General features: G+C 42.8%; 1 protein-coding gene across 11 annotated transcripts in view; it reads right to left on the bottom strand.

Moving 5' to 3' along the window:
• Positions 1-12,496: 12,496 nt before the first annotated feature.
• The window catches only part of LOC149979447 (septin-9-like), a 162,887-nt gene continuing 150,400 nt past the window's right edge, over positions 12,497-24,983 (bottom strand). For 6 of the 11 annotated variants that reach the window (XR_016485409.1, XR_016485412.1, XR_016485410.1 and 3 more), the window contains 4 exons: positions 18,347-18,443; positions 16,136-16,187; positions 15,393-15,909; positions 12,497-15,326 (listed from right to left, as the gene is read on the bottom strand). Coding sequence is in view for 5 of the 11 variants with exons in the window: in XM_090194104.1 (XP_090050230.1) it covers positions 15,768-15,909; positions 16,136-16,187; positions 18,347-18,443 (291 nt within the window). In the remaining 6 variants the exon portion in view is untranslated. Of the gene's footprint in view, positions 15,910-16,135; positions 16,188-18,346; positions 18,444-24,983 lie in introns of all 11 variants that reach the window. The other 5 variants (XM_090194104.1, XM_090194107.1, XM_090194106.1 and 2 more) reach the window with 1 other exon arrangement.

Here is a 24,983-nt window from a genome sequence, read left to right as displayed (position 1 = left end):
TCTCTGCTTCCCCAATTCATACTGTTCTCTCTGCTTCCCCAAGTCATACTGTTATCTCTGCTTCCCCAATTCATACTGTTCTCTCTGCTTCCCCAATTCATACTGTTCTCTCTCCTTCCCCAAGTCATACTGTTCTCTCTGCTTCCCCAAGTCATACTGTTCTCTCTGCTTCCCCAATTCATACTGTTCTCTCTGCTTCCCCAAGTCATACTGTTCTCTCTGCTTCCCCAATTCATACTGTTTTCTCTGCTTCCCCAATTCATACTGTTCTCTCTGCTTCCCCAATTCATACTGTTCTCTGTGCTTCCCCAAGTCATAGATTGTTCTCTCTGCTTCCCCAAGTCATAGACTGTTCTCTCTGCTACTGCACGTTACCGGAGCGCCAAGTCTAGAACCAAAAGGATCCTTAACAGGTGAATGGGCAAGACAAAATATTTAAGTGCCTTTGAAAGGGGTATGGTAATAGACACACCGGGTTGAGTGTGGGTTTCCTGTGTGTATCAAGAATGGTCAACCACCCAAAGGACATCCAGCCAACTTCACACAACTGAGTCAACATGGGCCAGCATCCCTGTGGAATGCTTTCGACACCTTGCAGAGTCCATGCTCTGACGAATTGAGGCTGTTCTGAGGGCAAAGGGAGAGGGGGTTCTTAACGTTTGTTATTCTCAGTGTATATCATATAGTAAATTATGTATTGCTCCTTATGTATCAGGAGACTAGTGGGTTAACTATAAAGGTCAAATCAATCCTGGAAGGTTTCCTAGATAGACTCAGGACCAACACCGACACAAACACACAGCAGGGGAAACTAGAAAAGAAAGACAATTAAACTTGTAGGGGAGAGTAAACAGAGGACAGAAATAGAGGCACAAACATACAGTAATGGAACTCAGAGAGCAGCATTTACCAAGGGACATTGCTCTCCTATTCTCCTTTAATAAACAGCAAGTCTCTGCAGGCTACAGCGGGGCTGCCTTTCTAGTTTAATATCAGGGAGCTAAAGCTGCTTGACAGATCCCAGGAGAGGAGGGAGGGAGGTAGGGAGAGAGAGGAGGAAAGAGAGAGGGACAGAGGGGGGGTGAGAGGGAGGGGGGAGATTCAGAGAGAGAGAGAAAGAGAATGTCAGACACAGAGAGAAAGAGATGGAGAGAGTCACAGGAGATTGAAAGAAGAGAGCGCAACAGAGCGACCCATCAGAAAATTCAGTTACAGATTCATTTAAAGTCCCAGTAAAAAAGTCTTAATCTTCTGAACATTCAGATATCATTAAGGCCTAGAGGGGGGCAGCAGAGTTCAGTGCTGTCCCCAATCAATACTTGTATTATCGGAATAATTTAATATAGTGGGGTTCCATATCACACCATTTATTACAATAATATAGAATGCCATTCCTGACCGTCTCTTTTCATTAGGAGAGGATGCACATGGATGTACCCTAGAAATACACTGAAATAACTGAAAATACACCGTAATAACTGAAAATACACCGTAATAACTGAAAATACACTGTAATAACTGAAAATACACTGTAATAACTGAAAATACACCGGAATAACTGAAAATACACTGTAATAACTGAAAATACACCGGAATAACTGAAAATACACGTCATGAAATCCCACATACTATTTCATTAGGTGGTAGGTCTTTGATTATTGCTCAATAGCTTACCTTTGTGTTCAAGGTGGTCTCTCTGACCTCAGTGGCTTTGTAGACCCCTGATGGCAGTTCCATAGCCTGCAGATCAGACAGGAGGAGAACTGAAGCAATCAACCAGTTGGTTCCAGAATAACACATTCATAGCATCTCCGAAGGGACATATCTGTGACTATTTAAAAAAATATATTTTGATTGAAAAATTCCTGTTTTGATAAAATGTTTTCATTGAAGATTAATACTACTTCCTTGATTAATTTTCAAATGATCCACAATTCAAACTCAAACAAACAGACAAGTAAATTAAGTGTATGCAACAAAACACTCACAACCCCTGCTCACTTACTGTAGGCTACAGCACTGTCTCTTTGGCGTAATTGTACTAAAAAGCATTTAAATGTAAATGAAAAATGTTCTGATTGATTCACCCCCAACATCTGCCTGGATACCATATCTCCATGGAGACCATTAGGACACCTTTCCAGCCTGTTTGTCCAATGAGTTTGTTTTCCTGTTTATGCCTGAATGACAGAGGCTATACATGTACTATTACCAGAGTGCTAGAAGAAATGGTGCAACACTACAGTACATAGAACTAAAGGGTTGGATGCAAAGCACCATTATTTCACCAGTGTAGCCGACACAATGTGTCAGTGGATCAGAAGCATGTTCACTGCTGCTGAGGTAAGAATCACAGTGGAGAAATAACGCCTCGGGAACAAAGATTGTAAATGGCAGGGAAAGGATGATGGTGTGAGAATGGTGTGTGTGTATGTGGTGGGAATGTGAGCAGGTAAGCATGTGTGTGTGTGTCAGTGGAGGCTCCTCAGAAGAGGAAGGGGAGGACCATCCTACTCAGTGAATACAAATAAAATGAAAAAAATGTACATAAAAAAAAACATTTTTAGATAGACCTATACAAAATACACATCACCAAATACTTGATTAAAACACACTGTTTTACAATGGTCTACAGTAGCTTCAACAGAACGCTCTAGGGTAGCACTATGGTGTAGCCGGAGGACAGCTAGTTTCCGTCCTCCTCGTGCTCCTCACCTCCTTCCATTAACCTACAAGGTGATTATGACAACTTCCAGAGGACGTCTTCCAACCAATCAAAGCTTTTGCGGTATGAACTTACACGTTGTCCATCCAATCAAAGGATCAGAGAATTAACCTAGTACTACACACATGTGATTTAGAAAGTGGTTCAGACTCATAGACATCACCCCCCATCCCTCTTTCTCCTCTCTTTGGCCCCCCGACCCCTCCCAAACATATTTTCAATCATCTGAAAGTCACGCTTGAGTAGCACACAGCCAGATGACTGCTTTCAAATAAAACCAGACCTGATTGAGTACATCAAGCCATCTTTAAAATCCTTCTCAATCTGACTGGTGGCCGCTGCAGGTTGTGAGAAGAGGGTTCAGGAGTGTGTGTTTGTGTGTGTGGTGAGGGTGTGCAGAAATATGACTGTCCCTCGTTGCAACGCCTGGAGTCCATGTCTATAAGGTCTGGGCATTATTCAAAATCCCCTTTTCTCTAACCTCTGATAGGATTTAAAGTCTGTCAAGATTGTCCATGTGGAAAACACCAGCCTAGCATCCATGTCCCCTTTAAAGAAACACGTGTAGATTTTCCTCAGGGAGTCACAGATAAGATCTTCAGCTCAACATTAAATTCACTGCGCAGGAAAAACACATATGCAGGCAGGTAGGCACTCACACACACACAGACACAAACACACAGTGCTTGGCTCTGTGATGAGGCTCCCTCCCTCTCCAGCCCCCCAGGGGTACACCCACCCATACACCACAGCATGAAGACCCACCTGGAGAGTACGACCCCCCGTCACACTCCTCCATCACCCACCTGGAGAGTACGACCCCCCCGTCACACTCCTCCATCACCCACCTGGAGAGTACGACCCCCCGTCACACTCCTCCATCACCCACCTGGAGAGTACGACCCCCCATCACACTCCTCCATCACCCACCTGGAGAGTACGACCCCCCGTCACACTCCTCCATCACCCACCTGGAGAGTACGACCCCCCATCACACTCCTCCATCACCCACCTGGAGAGTACGACACCATGTCACATTTCCCCATCCCTCATTTTCTTGAGGGTGCCAGCGTAGTGCAGTAATTCCCAAACCAACCGGTCCTTAGGACCCCCAGCTGTACCACATACTGCATTGATCTGTTTGCGTAATTATGTCAATGTTTGGTATGACAAGGAGTTGGAATGATAGCACAAACAGGGACAGGGCTAAATTGATCTATTCCATTTCCAAAACCAGCACACCTGATTAAATTAGTTGTGATTAGTGGGGAAAAACCCTGCCTCAGTGGCACAAAGCAGGGGAGAACAGACAGCCCGCTTGCATTGAGGATTTCAAGTTAGTAGTATTGCAGGCATTGTTTCCAGTAAACAGGATCCCCCATTATACTGAATAGGCGATCTTCGTGGTCAATATATGTGGATATATTTATTTTTCTCAAACACAACCATGATATCAATAATTGCTTCTCTTTCACCAGATGTATGTCCTTGAACCGACTACTTTAAAATCACACACAGATGAAGTTATAAGGATAAATGAGTTGCTAATGGCAGCCTGCAATACCGCTGTCGGTATTTCAATTTGAGATACTCAGTGAGAGGGGGCAGCACTGAACAAGCCTGCAATGTCACTTCCTAGAGGAGCTGTGCAAGCAATGTTTCCAAAAACTTCTCAATGTAGCATGACTCCTTCATGTAGCAAGATGGCGACACAATGAAATGACACTTCCTGATCATCAAATGCGCAACTGAGCATTCTCATAGGAAACAATGGGGTGATGTCATCGATTGCTTTTTCACAGTTTATGGCACAAACCCTAGGTAAAACAAGTCAAATACACAATGTATAAAATATACATGTATCTGCAAACTGTACTTTCACACACCCATATATGCATGATTAAACACACACATACACACACAGCATTGCTACAGACACACACACACACACCTTCTGCCTCCCCTTCGTCCCCCTAAAGGCGGAGTCTCTGATTGGTTTAATTACTCACAGTGATCAGCCTGATGAGAAACCATCACACCGGGGAGAACGAAAAACACCTCTCTTTCTCTCTCTGTGTCTACAGTATCTGTGTCTACAGTATCTGTGTCTACAGTATCTGTATCTACAGTATCTGTGTCTACAGTATCTGTGTCTACAGTATCTCTTTCCTTTCTTTCTAGATGTCTGCTTCTCTTTCTCACAACAGTCTCTCTCTCTAGCTCCAGTGCTTTGTGATAACTGGTGTGCCCGCACAATGTTAAAGCATCACTCTCTCTCAGCCTCCCTCCTCCGTGACCATACAGACTGGCATTGTTCTATCCCCTTCGCCCCATTGTTCTATCCCCCTCGCCCCAAAAGTGACCCTGTACGACCTCCGTTATCACCCCAAATACCCCCCATTCTTTTCTTCTCCTAAACAGAGATCACCAGCCGCTGATCGACAGACTTCTATCCTGCGCCAAATCTCTTCCTGTGAACACATCCATCCCCCTATCCTTGTTTCCGATCTAATTGACTTTACAGCCGTCTTTTAATTAACAGAGGACCTGATTTGCATACGTCTGGGTTAATTTGCATACATCCAGGGGAGATTTGCATATGGCTGTAGCGCCCCTCCCCTTGCATGTCTAAATACTTGACACAGAGCCAGGAGCAGCGAGGAATCTGACGTCAGAGGCTAGAGGGAGAGAGGGAGAGAGGAGACGGCAGGGAAGGAGGGAGAGAGGAGACGGCAGGGAAGGAGGGAGAGAGGAGACGGCAGGGAGGGAGGAGACGGCAGGGAAGGAGGGAGAGAGGAGACGGCAGGGAGAGAGGAGATGGCAGGGAAGGAAGGAGAGAGGAGACAGCAGGGAGAGAGGAGACGGCAGGGAGAGAGGAGACGGCAGGGAGAGAGGAGACGGCAGGGAGAGAGGAGACGGCAGGAAAGGAGGAGACGGCAGAGAAGGAGGGAGAGAGGAGACGGCAGGGAGAGAGGAGACGGCAGGGAGAGAGGAGACGGCAGGGAAGGAGGGAGAGAGGAGACGGCAGGGAGAGAGGAGACGGCAGGGAGAGAGGAGACGGCAGGGAGAGAGGAGACGGCAGGGAGAGAGGAGACGGCAGGGAAGGAGGGAGAGAGGAGACGGCAGGGAAGGAGGGAGAGAGGAGACGGCAGGGAGAGAGGAGACGGCAGGGAAGGAGGAGACGGCAGGGAAGGAGGAGACGGCAGGGAAGGAGGGAGAGAGGAGACGGCAGGGAAGGAGGGAGAGAGGAGACGGCAGGGAAGGAGGGAGAGAGGAGACGGCAGGGAAGGAGGGAGAAAGATGGGGAAAAGGGGGGAAGGAAGGATTGAGTTAAGGCGGCTGAAAAACAGCTAAAAAATAGGGAGGAGAAGAAGCAGATGGTAGAGGAGGAGCTGGAGACAAACACCTTGAGATGTGGGGGTACACACACAAACATGCACACACACACACAAACATGCACACACACGCACAAACATGCACACACACACACACACACACAAACATGCACACACACACAAACAAGGCGAGTGTACAACTGGCACATAATACCTGCACAGGTTTCGCCATCAAACGCTAATTAACAGCGATAACAGGATAAAGAGATGCATGCTAAATATTCGTACTCATCCTACAAACAGTCACTCATTGGAGACACATAGGCTCTATGCAGATGAGCTGGGCGGGATTGGTAAATGAGACGCTGTAACGAGACGCAGTAACCTAACGAGATGCAGTAGACTAACAAGATCCAGTAACGAGATGCAGTAATGAGACCCACAGACTAACGAGATGCAGTAATGAGACCCACAGACTAACGAGATGCAGTAATGAGACCCACAGACTAACGAGATGCAGTAATGAGACCCACAGACTAACGAGATGCAGTAATGAGACCCACAGACTAACGAGATGCAGTAATGAGACCCACAGACTAACGAGATGCAGTAATAAGACCCACAGACTAACGAGATGCAGTAATGAGACCCACAGACTAACGAGATGCAGTAATGAGACCCACAGACTAACGAGATGCAGTAATGAGACCCACAGACTAGCGAGATGCAGTAATGAGACCCACAGACTAACGACATGCAGTAATGAGACCCACAGACTAACGAGATGCAGTAATGAGACCCACAGACTAACGAGATGCAGTAATGAGACCCACAGACTAACGAGATGCAGTAATGAGACCCACAGACTAACGAGATGCAGTAATGAGACCCACAGACTAACGAGATGCAGTAATGAGACCCACAGACTAACGAGATGCAGTAATGAGACCCACAGACTAACGAGATGCAGTAATGAGACCCACAGACTAACGAGATGCAGTAATGAGACCCACAGACTAACGAGATGCAGTAATGAGACCCACAGACTAACGAGATGCAGTAATGAGACCCACAGACTAACGAGATGCAGTAATGAGACCCACAGACTAACGAGATGCAGTAATGAGACCCACAGACTAACGAGATGCAGTAATGAGACCCACAGACTAACGAGATGCAGTAATGAGACCCACAGACTAACGAGATGCAGTAATGAGACCCACAGACTAACGAGATGCAGTAATGAGACCCACAGACTAACGAGATGCAGTAATGAGACCCACAGACTAAAGAGATGCAGTAATGAGACCCACAGACTAACGAGATGCAGTAATGAGACCCACAGACTAACGAGATGCAGTAATGAGACCCACAGACTAACGAGATGCAGTAATGAGACCCACAGACTAACGACATGCAGTAATGAGACCCACAGACTAACGAGATGCAGTAATGAGACCCACAGACTAACGAGATGCAGTAATGAGACCCACAGACTAACGAGATGCAGTAGACTAACAAGATCCAGTAACGAGATGCAGTAATGAGACCCACAGACTAACGAGATGCAGTAATGAGACCCACAGACTAACGAGATGCAGTAATGAGACCCACAGACTAACGAGATGCAGTAATGAGACCCACAGACTAACGAGATGCAGTAATGAGACCCACAGACTAACGAGATGCAGTAATGAGACCCACAGACTAACGAGATGCAGTAATGAGACCCACAGACTAACGAGATGCAGTAATGAGACCCACAGACTAACGAGATGCAGTAATGAGACCCACAGACTAACGAGATGCAGCAGCCAAACAAGATGCAGTAGCGATTCAATTCCAGCCATTACATTGAGCCCGTCCTCATATAGCTCCTCCCACCAGCCTCCTCTTACATTTAGTGTATCTACATATCAACCACTGATGCTACAGCAAATGGGTTCCATATAGGGAAGTTCATCTTGATAGACACATTCTGATCAGTCACAGGAGCCAGTCTGACCAATGACATTGAGAAATGACACCCTATTCCTTATGAAGTGCACTACTTTTGACAACCAGTGCCCACTAAGAGGTGCCAGTCCAACCAATGACATTGAGAAGTGACACCCTTTTCATTATGTGCACTACTTTTCTCTCTGCCCACTGTAATTCAGTTAATTGCCTTTAAAGGGTTTAACTTGGGTCAAACATTTCGGGTAGCCATCCACAAGCTTCCCACAATAAGTTGGGTGAATTTTGGCCCATTCCTCCTGACAGAGCTGGTGTAACTGAGTCAGGTTTGTAGGCCTCCTTGCTCGCACGCTTTTTCAGTTCTACCCACAAATTCTCTATAGGATTGAGATCAGGGCTTTGTGATGGCCACTCCAATACTTTTACTTTGTTGTCCTTAAGCCATTTTGCCACAACTTTGGAAGTATGGTTGGGGTGATTGTCCATTCGGAAGAACCATTTGCGACCAAGCTTTAACTTCCTGACTGATGTCGCTTCAATATATCCACATCATTTTCCTGCCTCATGATGCCATATATTTTGTGAAGTGCACCAGTCCCTCCTGCAGCAAAGCACCCCCACAACATGATGCTGCCACCTCCGTGCTTCACGGGTGGGATGGTGTTCTTCGGCTTGTAAGCCTCCACCTTTTTCCTCCAAACATAACGATGGTCATTATGGCAAAACAGTTATATTTTTGTTTCATCAGACCAGAGGACATTTCTCCAAAAAGTACGATCTTTGTCCCATGTGCAGTTGCAAACTGTAGTCTGGCTTTTTTTATGGCGGTTTTGGAGCAGTGGCGTCTTCCTTGCTGAGCGGCCTTTCAGGTTATGTCAATATAAGACTAGTTTTACTGTGGATATAATAGATACTTTTGTAAATGTTTCCTCCAGCATCTTCACAAGGTGCTTTGCTGTTGTTCTGGGATTGATTTGCACTTTTCACATCAAAGTACGTTCTTCTCTACGTGTCTCCTTCCTGAACGGTATGACGGCTGCGTGGTCCCATGCTGTTTATACTTGCGTACTATTGTTCGTACAAATGAACGTGGTGCCTTCAGACGTTTGGAATTGGTCACAAGGATGAACCAGACCTGTGGAGGTCTATAATATTTTTTCTGAGGTCTTGGCTGATTTCTTTTGATTTTCCCATGATGTCAAGAAAAGAGGCACTGAGTTTGAAGGTAGGCCTTGAAATACATCCACAGGTACACCTCCAATTGACTCAAATGATGTCAATTAGCCTATCAGAAGCTTCTAAGCCATGACATCATTTTCTGGAATTTTCCAAGCTGTTTAAAGGCACAGTGAACTTAGTGTATGTAAACTTCTGACCCACTGGAATTGTGATACAGTGAATTATAAGTGAAATAATCTGTCTGTAAACAATTGTTGGAAAAAGTACTTGTGTCATGCACAAAGTAGATGTCCTAACCGACTTGTCAAAACTATAGTTTGTTAACAAGAAATGTGTGGAGTGGTTGAAAAACGAGTTTTAATGACTTCAAACGAAGTTTATGTAAACTTCCAACTTCAACTGTACACAGCTGGCATGGTCTGGAACTAACTTACAGCACTGACACATTGTCATACTGCTCTAACACCATAATGCTGACTGCACCTATTCGATACACACAGATATTACTGACACATTGTCATACTGCTCTAACACCATTATGCTGACTGCACCTATTCGATACACACAGATATTCACACACCAACCCTACACACACTCTTCCCAGGCACGTGAACCACATTCTGACCAGTAACCATTTTGACCAGTAACCAAGACAGACAGTTGTGCCGTTTAGGTTGCAAAATAGTTGGGAAGAGATTTTCGATGTACTGATTTCATGGCACGTGGTTTATGAATTGACACACAAAATGACACTGGATTCAAAACATAAAGTTTTTTAAATTTAAATTATTATACACACACACACACACACACACAGCTTCATTAGTTAGCACACAGACACACAGCTTCACTAGAGATTACACAGACACACAGTTTCATTAGATAGTACAGAGACACGCTTGCTTCATTAGTTAGCACACAGAAACACAGCTTTATTAGATAGCGCACACACACAGCTTCATTAGATAGTACACACACACACAGCTTCATTAGATAGTACACACACACAGCTTCATTAGTTAGTACACACACACAGCTTAATTAGATAGTATGCACACACACAGCTTCATTAGATAGCACACACACACACAGCTTAATTAGTTAGCACACAGACACACAGCTTCATTAGATAGCACACAGACACACAGCTTCATTAGATAGTATGCACACACACACGGCTTCATTAGATAGTACACATACACACACACACACACACACACAGCTTCATTAGATAGCACACACACACACACACACAGCTTAATTAGTTAGCACACAGACACACAGCTTCATTAGATAGCACACAGACACACAGCTTCATTAGATAGTATGCACACACACACAGCTTCATTAGATAGTACACATACACACACACACACACACACACACACAGCTTCATTAGTTAGCCCACAGACACACAGCCTCATTAGTTAGTACAGACACAGCTTCATTAGATAGCACACACACAGCCTCATTAGTTAGTACACAGACACAGCTTCATTAGATAGCACACACAGTTTAATTAGTTAGCCCACAGACACATTTGCTTCATTAGATAGCACACACACAGCCTCATTAGTTAGTACACAGACACAGCTTAATTAGTTAATAGACAGACACACAGCTTTATTGGATAGCACAGACACACTTCATTAGAGAGTATACAGACACACTTGCTTCATTAATGAAGGTAATTTCTCATTAGACCTGGGCTGCACAATGCTGGACGTCTGCCAAGAAGACCAGTGAAGGATGAGAGAGACGAAGGGGGAAGGTTGGTGAAGGATTGCAGCTGCTCTACCCCTCTCCCTTTCACTTTATTTCTTGCTCTCTTTGCTCGTTTGCTGTTTAGGGAGAGTTTGACAGGGGTGTGTGAGTACAATACTGTATGTGGGGGTCTGGATCTTAAACTAGTGGGTCGGTTGGGGGTGGCCGGGCGAGGTTTGCAATGGTCGCGGGCAACGGGTACTGGCATGTTGCATCTGTCTGCTAATGCCAAGGGGAGGCGCCATTTTGAATAAGAAGTCTCCCTCTCTCCATTTTGAAGACTGGGGGAAAGAGGGGGAATTGCACTCACTCTCTCGTGCACACACACAATCAAATATACATATAGTGATGGAACCATGTGTTTTTTGGAGTCTCAGAAGTAGGAGATATTTACCTTGTAAACCTGGAGGAAAATAGATGTTTAGACCTATGGGTTAACATGATTTACATCCTATATACGTTCAATTAACACCACTGTGAAACACAGCCCTGATGTAGCAGCACGGTTCACCAGCTCTCATTAGAAAGTGTGATAAATTGTGGGTGAGTTGCTGAGGGATTAGCACCTGTTACCTCTGTCCTTCTGCAGCCACTAACGCTAACATGCTAGCCACTCCTTTTCTGCCACTTCCATTAGCATCTCCTCTTAGCCTCACAGACCCGACGTCTGCAGCTCCTCTACAGATCGATCCGGGGGCAGGCTTGTCAGTAACGCTGGGCCGCTCAGTAACTGTGGGCCCTTCATTGGCTCCTTCATTTCATTGTGGGTAACATGCACTCTTAGGACTTCTGGTAATTAGTGTAAATGCAATTCAGCCCTGCAACACGAGGCAGCGACATCGCTTACTACTGGCTATCAAAAACAGGCTAATGACTTGGCAATTAAAAGGCTCCTATGTGTGAATTAAATCTGTGGCTAGATGGTACTAGATCAGTAATGCAGTCAATAGTTCTATACAGCTTTTCATATAAACAACTTACCAGTTTCATCAAGTTTGAAAATCAAACTTTTTCTCACGTGTACCATGAGGAATAAGCGTGATCAGAAAATGGCTGACTGCCAGACACCTGACAGATTCTGCTATCATTCAAACCCACAACACCATAGAAGTCTCATTAAAATGTATATTGATGGTTGACATCTAGTGGAACCCCTAGGCAGTGCAACATCATTAATATCTCAAGGGGATTTCATTGGGGACTCATTGGTGAATACATACAAAGCTCAGATATCTGTTTTGATTTCTGCTCAGGATTTTGCTTGCCATATGAGTTCTCACAGACATCATTCAAACAGTTTTAGAAACTTTAGAGTTTTCTATCCAATACTAATAATACTATGCATATATTAGCAACTAAGACTGAGGAGCAGGCCGTTTACTTTGGGAAACTTATTCATCCAAGCTACTCAATACTGCCCCCCAGCCATAAGTTAAGAGCATAAAAATATATACAAATCTTTTAAAGTATGCAAAAAATATAAAGGTCTAATTTAACGACGTAACAGTTGGAAAAGGAGGAGAAATTGACAAGGAAATGACTATATACAACTTTCATCTTTATTTCTTGAAAATAACACGATATCAAAAGGTAAATTCTGTTATTATTAATACCAGTACAAACATGTATCTGACAATGAATATACAGGACAGAGCATGATGACGATGATGTTTGGAAGCTGAGGATTATAGTTTGAAACTGAAACACATAAAACCTTTAAACACCACATATTACTGTTACTGGTTGATATCCAAGAAATGGCAGAAGAGAAGAAGAGAAAAGAAAGTGGGAGAAAGAGAGATAACTTAGAGTTTTTAAGGAGGACTTTAGTTTCAGGGTGCACAGTCTGATATAAAGAGACTTGATAACAATGAAATGTCTTCTGCTGTGGTGATTGGCACCAGCTAGCACATCAGTAATAGGACAAGGAGTTTTCCAGACTATTTGGCCTGACCAGGAAAAACTCAGGTCCCTGGTTATAGGCTATGGAGGTTTATCCTGGTCAGGTCACATGGTCTGGGCCTTAATTGTCACGGTTGTCCTTCCAGTTTAAAAGCATGTGCTAGCGGACAGTCTCCAATAAATAAAAGGCAATAGTGTTGTCCAAGGCACTGAGACATGGCACATAGCTAGGACCAGGAGTTTTTCCCAAACACTTGACATGGGCAGTAGAAACTGATTTAGTGTTCTCTGCTCAGGACAACGGCCATGTGTGGATGAGTGGGTGGGTGGTACACTTCTTATCTTTCTAATGTGCATAAATACTATTTATTTTAAATCACTCTTTAAACATCTGTATATAAAAAAACACCCCAAAATGACATCTATTATTTGGAATTGAAAAGGCACTGAGGGCATTTTGACATTTATTTTCTGACAGTAATACCTGTACGACGACGCAGCCATATAAAAATAACAATTACCACAATAGTATGAGGGATATGTATCGCTGTACTGTCACCAGCCCAAGGCTTAAAGCACTGGCTCCTCAATGACAACAGGAGAGTTCCCCTCACTCTGCATCATACACGTGTAGGACCAGGAGTTTCCTGACCATGTGACTTTACCAGGAAAAACTCATGGTCCTAGTTACAGTCTATAACGACAATTCAGAGAAGACCCTAGTTACAGCCTATAACAAAGACTCAAAGACCCTAGTTACAGCCTATAACAAAGACTCAAAGACCCTAGTTACAGCCTATAACAACGACTCAAATACCCTAGTTACAGCCTATAACAACGACTCAAAGACCCTAGTTACAGCCTATAACAAAGACTCAAAGACCCTAGTTACAGCCTATAACAAAGACTCAAAGACCCTAGTTACAGCCTATAACAACGACTCAAATACCCTAGTTACAGCCTATAACAACGACTCAAATACCCTAGTTACAGCCTATAACAACGACTCAAAGACCCTAGTTACAGCCTATAACAAAGAATCAAAGACCCTAGTTACAGCCTATAACAACGACTCAAAGACCCTAGTTACAGCCTATAACAACGACTCAAATACCCTAGTTACAGCCTATAACAACGACTCAAAGACCCTAGTTACAGTCTATAACGACGACTCAGAGAAGACTGTAGTTACAGCCGATAACAACGACTCAAAGACCCTAGTTACAGCCGATAACAAAGAATCAAAGACCCTAGTTACAGCCTATAACAACGACTCAAAGACCCTAGTTACAGCCTATAACAACGACTCAAATACCCTAGTTACAGCCTATAACAACGACTCAAAGACCCTAGTTACAGTCTATAACGACGACTCAGAGAAGACTGTAGTTACAGCCGATAACAACGACTCAAAGACCCTAGTTACAGCCGATAACAAAGAATCAAAGACCCTAGTTACAGCCTATAACAACGACTCAAAGACCCTAGTTACAGCCTATAACAACGACTCAAATACCCTAGTTACAGCCTATAACAACGACTCAAAGACCCTAGTTACAGTCTATAACGACGACTCAGAGAAGACCCTAGTTACAGCCTATAACAACGACTCAAAGACCCTAGTTACAGCCGATAACAACGACTCAGAGAAGACTGTAGTTACAGTCTATAACGACGACTCAGAGAAGACCCTAGTTACAGTCTATAACTATGACTGAGAACGTCCTAGTTACAGGCTGTTACAAAGGCCCAAGGTTTTTTCTGGTCAGTTCAAGTTATGGGGAAAAACTCCTGGCCCTACAGATGTGTCGACGATGTCCACTAGACTCAAAACCTCCAGTCCACCCCCGACATTATGTAACCCTGACATTATGCAATCCTGACCAATCCAACAGCATTATCAACTTCCATCACAATGAAACACTCCCCATTCACCATCTTCAACTGACCCCTCTCGGACATCATCAAACAGAACTCTGACAAACGAATCAACTGACATAGAATGAATAGATTTTATTTCTGTGTGTCATACTTCTAAATAGTTAGCTGAATATCTGTCCTGTGCCTCTGCTGCTGCCGCGATGGATCCAGTACCACAGCTCTGGGGCCGAGTGTATAAAGCGCCTCAGAGTAGGAGTGCTGATCTAGGCTCAGGTCTCTCTGTCCATGTAATCTTTTACCTAAAAGGTAAAACTGATCCCAAATCAGCACTCCTAATGGGAATTAGAGTCCCTGAAGGCTAAACTACTCCCTCCCAAAGGGAACAGAAATACATGTTGTAGAACCTTCAGATAGCAGGTCAAATGAACAATTAACGAAGGATGTATTACAGGGGCTATATTAAAACGGATGAGAAATCAATATTTTACCCAAACAAAAGTTTGAGGGCACTTCTGTCACTGCTTGTATGTAATGGGCCTGAAAACACAGCGTTATTTTGTTAACCAACCCGACAGATGAGGGAACTAAAGAACGACAGAATAACTGAAAACACAGCGTTATTTTGTTAACCAACCCGACAGATGAGGGACCTAAAGAACGACAGAATAACTGAAAACACACAGATTAAGGTTGCAGCACATTAATAGTGTTTACTTAGCCTGGTTAAACCTGAATGAATGCAAGTGATAGCTAGCATTTACCCCCCCCCCTTCATGTAGACGTTAGTCAGAGAGACCGGGTTATCATCGAGCATCAACAGTCCATTCTATGCGTCTGTATTTGGCCATTTGGGGGCGCTAAGACTACACTCCTCAGTCCCCCCAGTGTGGGTCTTCTCCCTTCTGTAGAAGGGTTTGGCATTGAGAGTGAGTGGAGGGGAGAGAGGGATGGAAGGATAACGGGATGGAAGGATCGAAGCTGCTTCGGAGGGAAGTGAGGGCTCATGGGACACGGTGGGCAGGGCTCTACATCTCATGGGAGGTCATGTGGTGTTGGGGGAGGCCGTTGGCATGGGCGACGGCGGTGTTGTTTTCGTTGAGGCGGCGGACGCGGTACACCTCATAGTGGATGCTGCTGGTGATGTCCTTGATGTTCTCCATGTGGGTCCTGACAGGGGAGAGATGGGGCTAGTTAGAGGTCAACAGAGAGATAGTTAGACATCAGCTGAGGTCAACAGACAGATAGTTAGACATCAGGTCAATGTAAGGGGTTGTAATGATAAATGACACACAGACTGATTTACAGACAAACATACACACACAGACTGAAAGACACATTGTTTAGAAACACATTATCATACTCATACACATACAACACACTCGTAGATATTTACCTAATCAGTAGATCCCGCAAATAGGCAAACTCACAATGAGCAATGTTCTCAACTGCAGAAAGGAGAGAGAAGACACATGGTAAGCACCTCACGAGGTCAAATCAGACACCAACACACACTGATGCAGTTCTCCACTACCCCACTACATAGAACTAGTGAAAACAGTGGAGAGTGAGAGTGAGTGAGTGAGTGAGTGAGTGAGTGAGTGAGTGAGTGAGTGAGTGAGTGAGTGAGTGAGTGAGTGAGTGAGTGAGTGAGTGAGTGAGTGAGTGAGTGAGTGAGTGAGTGAGTGAGAGAGAGAGAGAGAGAGAGAGAGAGAGAGAGAGAGAGAGAGAGAGAGAGAGAACTCGTGAAAACAGTGGAGAGAGAGAGAAACTAGTTAATGCTGACGACTGAACAAATCCTGTCTGTCTGACAAGACAGTCAGACGCCGCCGGCCACTGGATGATGCATGTCTGAATTCTAGATAATATCACAGGTCTATAGGCCAACATCAGAACCTGCCACTGCAGACACTCTAGGCTTCCTTTGCAGGAAATGAAGGTTTCCTTTAGGGAGGTTTTAATAGAAGTGGAGAAGTAGTCACCTGTCTCAGTTTGATGGTGATGTAATTAAATACATGGTTGAAATTAGATCATTTGAAGTGTGTGAAGACATTTTGAAATGGTTTGCATATAGTACTGGTAGTGATGCTGGAAATCACATCTACTACTGAGAGAGACAAGTGAACATCTATGGTTCTAGAAGTATCTGTCCAATAAAAGCCACCAGACAACACCTCCACTGAGTTTTATGATTAGGGGTGTATCTAGTTGTTGACCCCTGGTTCAGACCGATGCTAACCAGGTAACCAGGGGTGTGTGAGTGGAGGACAGTGGAACCCCTCAGACAACACGCCACCAATCCAATGAGTGGCACTTTCAGTGGGGACAGATAGATCTGTCCTGTAGCCTCCCCTCCACCCCTCTGTCACTATGAGACCAGAGGCCTGTACACACTGCAGACACATTGTAGAGCGGTAGTCTCAGCCAGCTGTATGACACAGTCTGTGTCTCTCTGTCTGTCTGGGTTGGGGACGAGTGAAATCATCCGAGGACTAGTCCTCCCCCTCTACTCCTCCCCAAAGCTTCCTTTGTAAATCGGGAGGTGTGGGAACAAAAAGTGAGCGTGAGAAGGGGCTGACCTGGGGAGCTCTGAGGTATCAGAACACACTATATATATTTGTGTAACCTTTATTATAAAGCATTGAATGCATATCATCGTATTGCATCTGCGTAGGGGCATAGAGCAGTATAGTAGATGCACTTGTTGAGTAGCCAAGGGTCTGGGAAAAATATGGCCTTTTAGAAACATATTTCACGCAATTCCATATCAATTTACATAGCTGCATCTTTTAACACCGCACAAATGATAGAAATGACAGGCTGTACTTTGACAGTGAGTAACTGAGAATCTGATAGCAATACAAATCAATAGCTCAGGCCTCGGTCTGTGGAGACACATATTGTCCAATATGAGGAGGAAATTATAGCCCTAAAAATTCTTTACAGTTTCAGCGACTCACCCAATGATGAACAGATCACTCTCTGGTGATGCCCGATGCTCTGGTGCCAAAAGCCACGCCTCTCTCTCTTGTTTTACTTGGACAGATTAGAGTCTGCTCTTTTTAGCAGGAGCCATTTGCATTCCAACCTGTGTTTTTGCAGAAGGCTTGTTTTGTCTGCATGCTGTTTATTCACTTAGATTGGCAGCGTCTTCCCAACTGTACGTTATGCTTTGTTATTGGTCTACGCACAATCCACAGCTAGGCAATAAAAATCAAAAATAAAAGCTTTTCATCCTCTGTGGCTAAAGTACAGACCTTCTAATGGTGTAGTAGGCAGCAGAATTAACGAAGAGGGAACTCAAATTAACTTTGATCGGTTTTATTCACATTTTTACATTGCAAAAAATAAATAAAAAATCATGCCACAAGAAGTACAGTCCAAAACGGAGAGGTGCCACACTGCCCCTCCCCCCTCAACTCCTTCCGCTCATCTCCTCTGTCTTGTTTAGTCTTAACTGGCTGGCGTACATTAATCAAGAAAGGAAAACTAAGAGAGCTCTTCATAACGTTAGCCTTCATACTGTTGAGGAGAGAGACCACTGCTCAAAGATAAAAGACAAAAAGTGCTAAAGCAAAAATGAGAAGAGAAGCAGGAGGCCATCTACCTTCTATGGTTCCCCACTTTGTCTTCCTTCCCAGAAGCCTCCTGCCGTTGACCTGGTACTCCTGGTCGCTGCCCACCACAGCAAACGGGATCATCTCCTACAGGACAGAAAGAACAGAGACAGACAGGAGGAACAAAGAGACATACCATGAAGAGTCAAATAAACTGACATTTGATATATATTGCAGCAGAGGGACCTAAGTGTAATTTAACCAGGTTATCAACATGGATCAACAGGGACCTAAGTGTATTTAACCAGGTTATCAACATGGATCAACAGGAACCTAAGTGTATTTAACCAGGTTATCAACATGGATCAACAGGGACCTAAGTGTAATTTAACCAGGTTATCAACATGGATCAACAGGGACCTAAGTGTATTTAACCAGGTTATCAACATGGACCTAAGTGTAATTTAACCAGGTTATCAACATGGATCAACAGGGACCTAAGTGTATTTAACCAGGTTATCAACATGGATCAACAGGGACCTAAGTGTAATTTAACCAGGTTATCAACATGGATCAACAGGGACCTAAGTGTATTTAACCAGGTTATCAACATGGAGCTAACTGTAATTAAACCAGGTTATCAACATGGATCAACAGGGACCTAAGTGTATTTAACCAGGTTATCAACATGGATCAACAGGGACCTAAGTGTATTTAACCAGGTTATCAACATGGATCAACAGGGACCTAAGTGTAATTTAACCAGGTTATCAACATGGATCAACAGGGACCTAAGTGTAATTTAACCAGGTTATCAACATGGATCAAAAGGGACCTAAGTGTAATTTGACCAGGTTATCAACATGGATCAACAGGGACCTAAGTGTAATTTAACCAGGTTATCAACATGGACCTAAGTGTAATTTAACCAGGTTATCAACATGGACCTAAGTGTATTTAACCAGGTTATCAACATGGATCAACAGGGACCTAACTGTAATTAAACCAGGTTATCAACATGGATCAACAGGGACCTAAGTGTAATTTAACCAGGTTATCAACATGGATCAACAGGGACCTAAGTGTAATTTAACCAGGTTATCAACATGGATCAACAGGAACCTAAGTGTAATTTAACCAGGTTATCAACATGGATCAACAGGGACCTAAGTGTAATTTAACCAGGTTATCAACATGGATCAACAGGGACCTAAGTGTATTTAACCAGGTTATCAACATGGATCAACAGGGACCTAAGTGTAATTTAACCAGGTTATCAACATGGATCAACAGGGACATAAGTGTATTTAACCAGGTTATCAACATGGATCAACAGGGACCTAAGTGTATTTAACTAGGTTATCAACATGGATCAACAGGGACCTAAGTGTAATTTAACCAGGTTATCAACATGGATCAACAGGGACCTAAGTGTATTTAACCAGGTTATCAACATGGATCAACAGGGACCTAAGTGTATTTAACCAGGTTATCAACATGGACCTAAGTGTATTTAACTAGGTTATCAACATGGATCAACAGGGACCTAAGTGTAATTTAACCAGGTTATCAACATGGATCAACAGGGACCTAAGTGTAATTTAACCAGGTTATCAACATGGATCAACAGGGACCTAAGTGTAATTTAACCAGGTTATCAACATGGATCAACAGGGACCTAAGTGTAATTTAACCAGGTTATCAACATGGATCAACAGGGACCTAAGTGTATTTAACCAGGTTATCAACATGGATCAACAGGGACCTAAGTGTAATTTAACCAGGTTATCAACATGGATCAACAGGGACCTAACTGTAATTAAACAGGTTATCAACATGGATCAACAGGGACCTAAGTGTAATTTAACCAGGTTATCAACATGGATCAACAGGGACCTAAGTGTATTTAACCAGGTTATCAACATGGATCAACAGGGACCTAAGTGTATTTAACCAGGTTATCAACATGGATCAACAGGGACCTAAGTGTAATTTAACCAGGTTATCAACATGGATCAACAGGGACCTAAGTGTAATTTAACCAGGTTATCAACATGGATCAACAGGGACCTAAGTGTAATTTAACCAGGTTATCAACATGGATCAACAGGGACCTAAGTGTATTTAACTAGGTTATCAACATGGATCAACAGGGACCTAAGTGTAATTTAACCAGGTTATCAACATGGATCAACAGGGACCTAAGTGTAATTTAACCAGGTTATCAACATGGATCAACAGGGACCTAAGTGTATTTAACTAGGTTATCAACATGGATCAACAGGGACCTAAGTGTATTTAACCAGGTTATCAACATGGATCAACAGGGACCTAAGTGTATTTAACCAGGTTATCAACATGGACCTAAGTGTATTTAACTAGGTTATCAACATGGATCAACAGGGACCTAAGTGTATTTAACCAGGTTATCAACATGGATCAACAGGGACCTAAGTGTATTTAACCAGGTTATCAACATGGACCTAAGTATATTTAACCAGGTTATCAACATGGATCAACAGGGACCTAAGTGTATTTAACCAGGTTATCAACATGGACCTAAGTATATTTAACCAGGTTATCAACATGGATCAACAGGGACCTAAGTGTATTTAACCAGGTTATCAACATGGATCAACAGGGACCTACGTGTATTTAACCAGGTTATCAACATGGATCAACAGGGACCTAAGTGTATTTAACCAGGTTATCAACATGGATCAACAGGGACCTAAGTGTATTTAACCAGGTTATCAACATGGATCAACAGGGACCTAAGTGTATTTAACCAGGTTATCAACATGGATCAACAGGGACCTAAGTGTATTTAACCAGGTTATCAACATGGACCTAAGTGTAATTTAACCAGGTTATCAACATGGATCAACAGGGACCTAAGTGTATTTAACCAGGTTATCAACATGGATCAACAGGGACCTAAGTGTATTTAACCAGGTTATCAACATGGATCAACAGGGACCTAAGTGTATTTAACCAGGTTATCAACATGGATCAACAGGGACCTAAGTGTATTTAACCAGGTTATCAACATGGATCAACAGGGACCTAAGTGTATTTAACCAGGTTATCAACATGGATCAACAGGGACCTAAGTGTATTTAACCAGGTTATCAACATGGATCAACAGGGACCTAAGGGTATTTAACCAGGTTATCAACATGGACCTAAGTGTATTTAACTAGGTTATCAACATGGATCAACAGGGACCTAAGTGTATTTAACCAGGTTATCAACATGGATCAACAGGGACCTAAGTGTATTTAACCAGGTTATCAACATGGACCTAAGTGTAATTTAACCAGGTTATCAACATGGATCAACATGGACCTAAGTGTAATTTAACCAGGTTATCAACATGGATCAACAGGGACCTAAGTGTAATTTAACCAGGTTATCAACATGGATCAACAGGGACCTAAGTGTATTTAACCAGGTTATCAACATGGATCAACAGGGACCTAAGTGTAATTTAACCAGGTTATCAACATGGATCAACAGGGACCTAAGTGTATTTAACCAGGTTATCAACATGGATCAACAGGGACCTAAGTGTAATTTAACCAGGTTATCAACATGGATCAACAGGGACCTAAGTGTAATTTAACCAGGTTATCAACATGGATCAACAGGGACCTAAGTGTATTTAACCAGGTTATCAACATGGATCAACAGGGACCTAAGTGTAATTTAACCAGGTTATCAACATGGATCAACAGGGACCTAAGTGTAATTTAACCAGGTTATCAACATGGATAAACAGGGACCTAAGTGTATTTAACCAGGTTATCAACATGGATCAACAGGGACCTAAGTGTAATTTAACCAGGTTATCAACATGGATCAACAGGGACCTAAGTGTAATTTAACCAGGTTATCAACATGGATCAACAGGGACCTAAGTGTAATTTAACCAGGTTATCAACATGGATCAACAGGGACCTAAGTGTAATTTAACCAGGTTATCAACATGGATCAACAGGGACCTAAGTGTAATTTAACCAGGTTATCAACATGGATCAACAGGGACCTAAGTGTATTTAACCAGGTTATCAACATGGATCAACAGGGACCTAAGTGTAATTTAACCAGGTTATCAACATGGATCAACAGGGACCTAAGTGTATTTAACCAGGTTATCAACATGGACCTAAGTGTAATTTAACCAGGTTATCAACATGGATCAACAGGGACCTAAGTGTATTTAACCAGGTTATCAACATGGATCAACAGGGACCTAAGTGTAATTTAACCAGGTTATCAACATGGATCAACAGGGACCTAAGTGTATTTAACCAGGTTATCAACATGGAGCTAACTGTAATTAAACCAGGTTATCAACATGGATCAACAGGGACCTAAGTGTATTTAACCAGGTTATCAACATGGATCAACAGGGACCTAAGTGTATTTAACCAGGTTATCAACATGGATCAACAGGGACCTAAGTGTAATTTAACCAGGTTATCAACATGGATCAACAGGGACCTAAGTGTAATTTAACCAGGTTATCAACATGGATCAAAAGGGACCTAAGTGTAATTTGACCAGGTTATCAACATGGATCAACAGGGACCTAAGTGTAATTTAACCAGGTTATCAACATGGACCTAAGTGTAATTTAACCAGGTTATCAACATGGACCTAAGTGTATTTAACCAGGTTATCAACATGGATCAACAGGGACCTAACTGTAATTAAACCAGGTTATCAACATGGATCAACAGGGACCTAAGTGTAATTTAACAAGGTTATCAACATGGATCAACAGGGACCTAAGTGTAATTTAACCAGGTTATCAACATGGATCAACAGGGACCTAAGTGTATTTAACCAGGTTATCAACATGGATCAACAGGGACCTAAGTGTAATTTAACCAGGTTATCAACATGGATCAACAGGGACCTAAGTGTATTTAACCAGGTTATCAACATGGATCAACAGGGACCTAAGTGTATTTAACTAGGTTATCAACATGGATCAACAGGGACCTAAGTGTAATTTAACCAGGTTATCAACATGGATCAACAGGGACCTAAGTGTATTTAACCAGGTTATCAACATGGATCAACAGGGACCTAAGTGTATTTAACCAGGTTATCAACATGGACCTAAGTGTATTTAACTAGGTTATCAACATGGATCAACAGGGACCTAAGTGTAATTTAACCAGGTTATCAACATGGATCAACAGGGACCTAAGTGTAATTTAACCAGGTTATCAACATGGATCAACAGGGACCTAAGTGTAATTTAACCAGGTTATCAACATGGATCAACAGGGACCTAAGTGTAATTTAACCAGGTTATCAACATGGATCAACAGGGACCTAAGTGTATTTAACCAGGTTATCAACATGGATCAACAGGGACCTAAGTGTAATTTAACCAGGTTATCAACATGGATCAACAGGGACCTAACTGTAATTAAACCAGGTTATCAACATGGATCAACAGGGACCTAAGTGTAATTTAACCAGGTTATCAACATGGATCAACAGGGACCTAAGTGTATTTAACCAGGTTATCAACATGGATCAACAGGGACCTAAGTGTATTTAACCAGGTTATCAACATGGATCAACAGGGACCTAAGTGTAATTTAACCAGGTTATCAACATGGATCAACAGGGACCTAAGTGTAATTTAACCAGGTTATCAACATGGATCAACAGGGACCTCAGTGTAATTTAACCAGGTTATCAACATGGATCAACAGGGACCTAAGTGTATTTAACTAGGTTATCAACATGGATCAACAGGGACCTAAGTGTAATTTAACCAGGTTATCAACATGGATCAACAGGGACCTAAGTGTAATTTAACCAGGTTATCAACATGGATCAACAGGGACCTAAGTGTATTTAACTAGGTTATCAACATGGATCAACAGGGACCTAAGTGTATTTAACCAGGTTATCAACATGGATCAACAGGGACCTAAGTGTATTTAACCAGGTTATCAACATGGACCTAAGTGTATTTAACTAGGTTATCAACATGGATCAACAGGGACCTAAGTGTATTTAACCAGGTTATCAACATGGATCAACAGGGACCTAAGTGTATTTAACCAGGTTATCAACATGGACCTAAGTATATTTAACCAGGTTATCAACATGGATCAACAGGGACCTACGTGTATTTAACCAGGTTATCAACATGGACCTAAGTGTAATTTAACCAGGTTATCAACATGGATCAACAGGGACCTAAGTGTATTTAACCAGGTTATCAACATGGATCAACAGGGACCTACGTGTATTTAACCAGGTTATCAACATGGATCAACAGGGACCTAAGTGTATTTAACCAGGTTATCAACATGGATCAACAGGGACCTAAGTGTATTTAACCAGGTTATCAACATGGATCAACAGGGACCTAAGTGTATTTAACCAGGTTATCAACATGGACCTAAGTGTAATTTAACCAGGTTATCAACATGGATCAACAGGGACCTAAGTGTATTTAACCAGGTTATCAACATGGATCAACAGGGACCTAAGTGTATTTAACCAGGTTATCAACATGGATCAACAGGGACCTAAGTGTATTTAACCAGGTTATCAACATGGACCTAAGTGTAATTTAACCAGGTTATCAACATGGATCAACAGGGACCTAAGTGTATTTAACCAGGTTATCAACATGGATCAACAGGGACC

This window comes from Oncorhynchus mykiss, chromosome 12, assembly GCF_057628025.1.
Source record: "Oncorhynchus mykiss isolate SJ-2025 chromosome 12, ASM5762802v1, whole genome shotgun sequence".
Lineage (NCBI taxonomy): Eukaryota > Metazoa > Chordata > Actinopteri > Salmoniformes > Salmonidae > Oncorhynchus > Oncorhynchus mykiss.
Note: the sequence above shows the minus strand (reverse complement) of the source record. Positions and strands in the feature narration are given on the sequence as shown.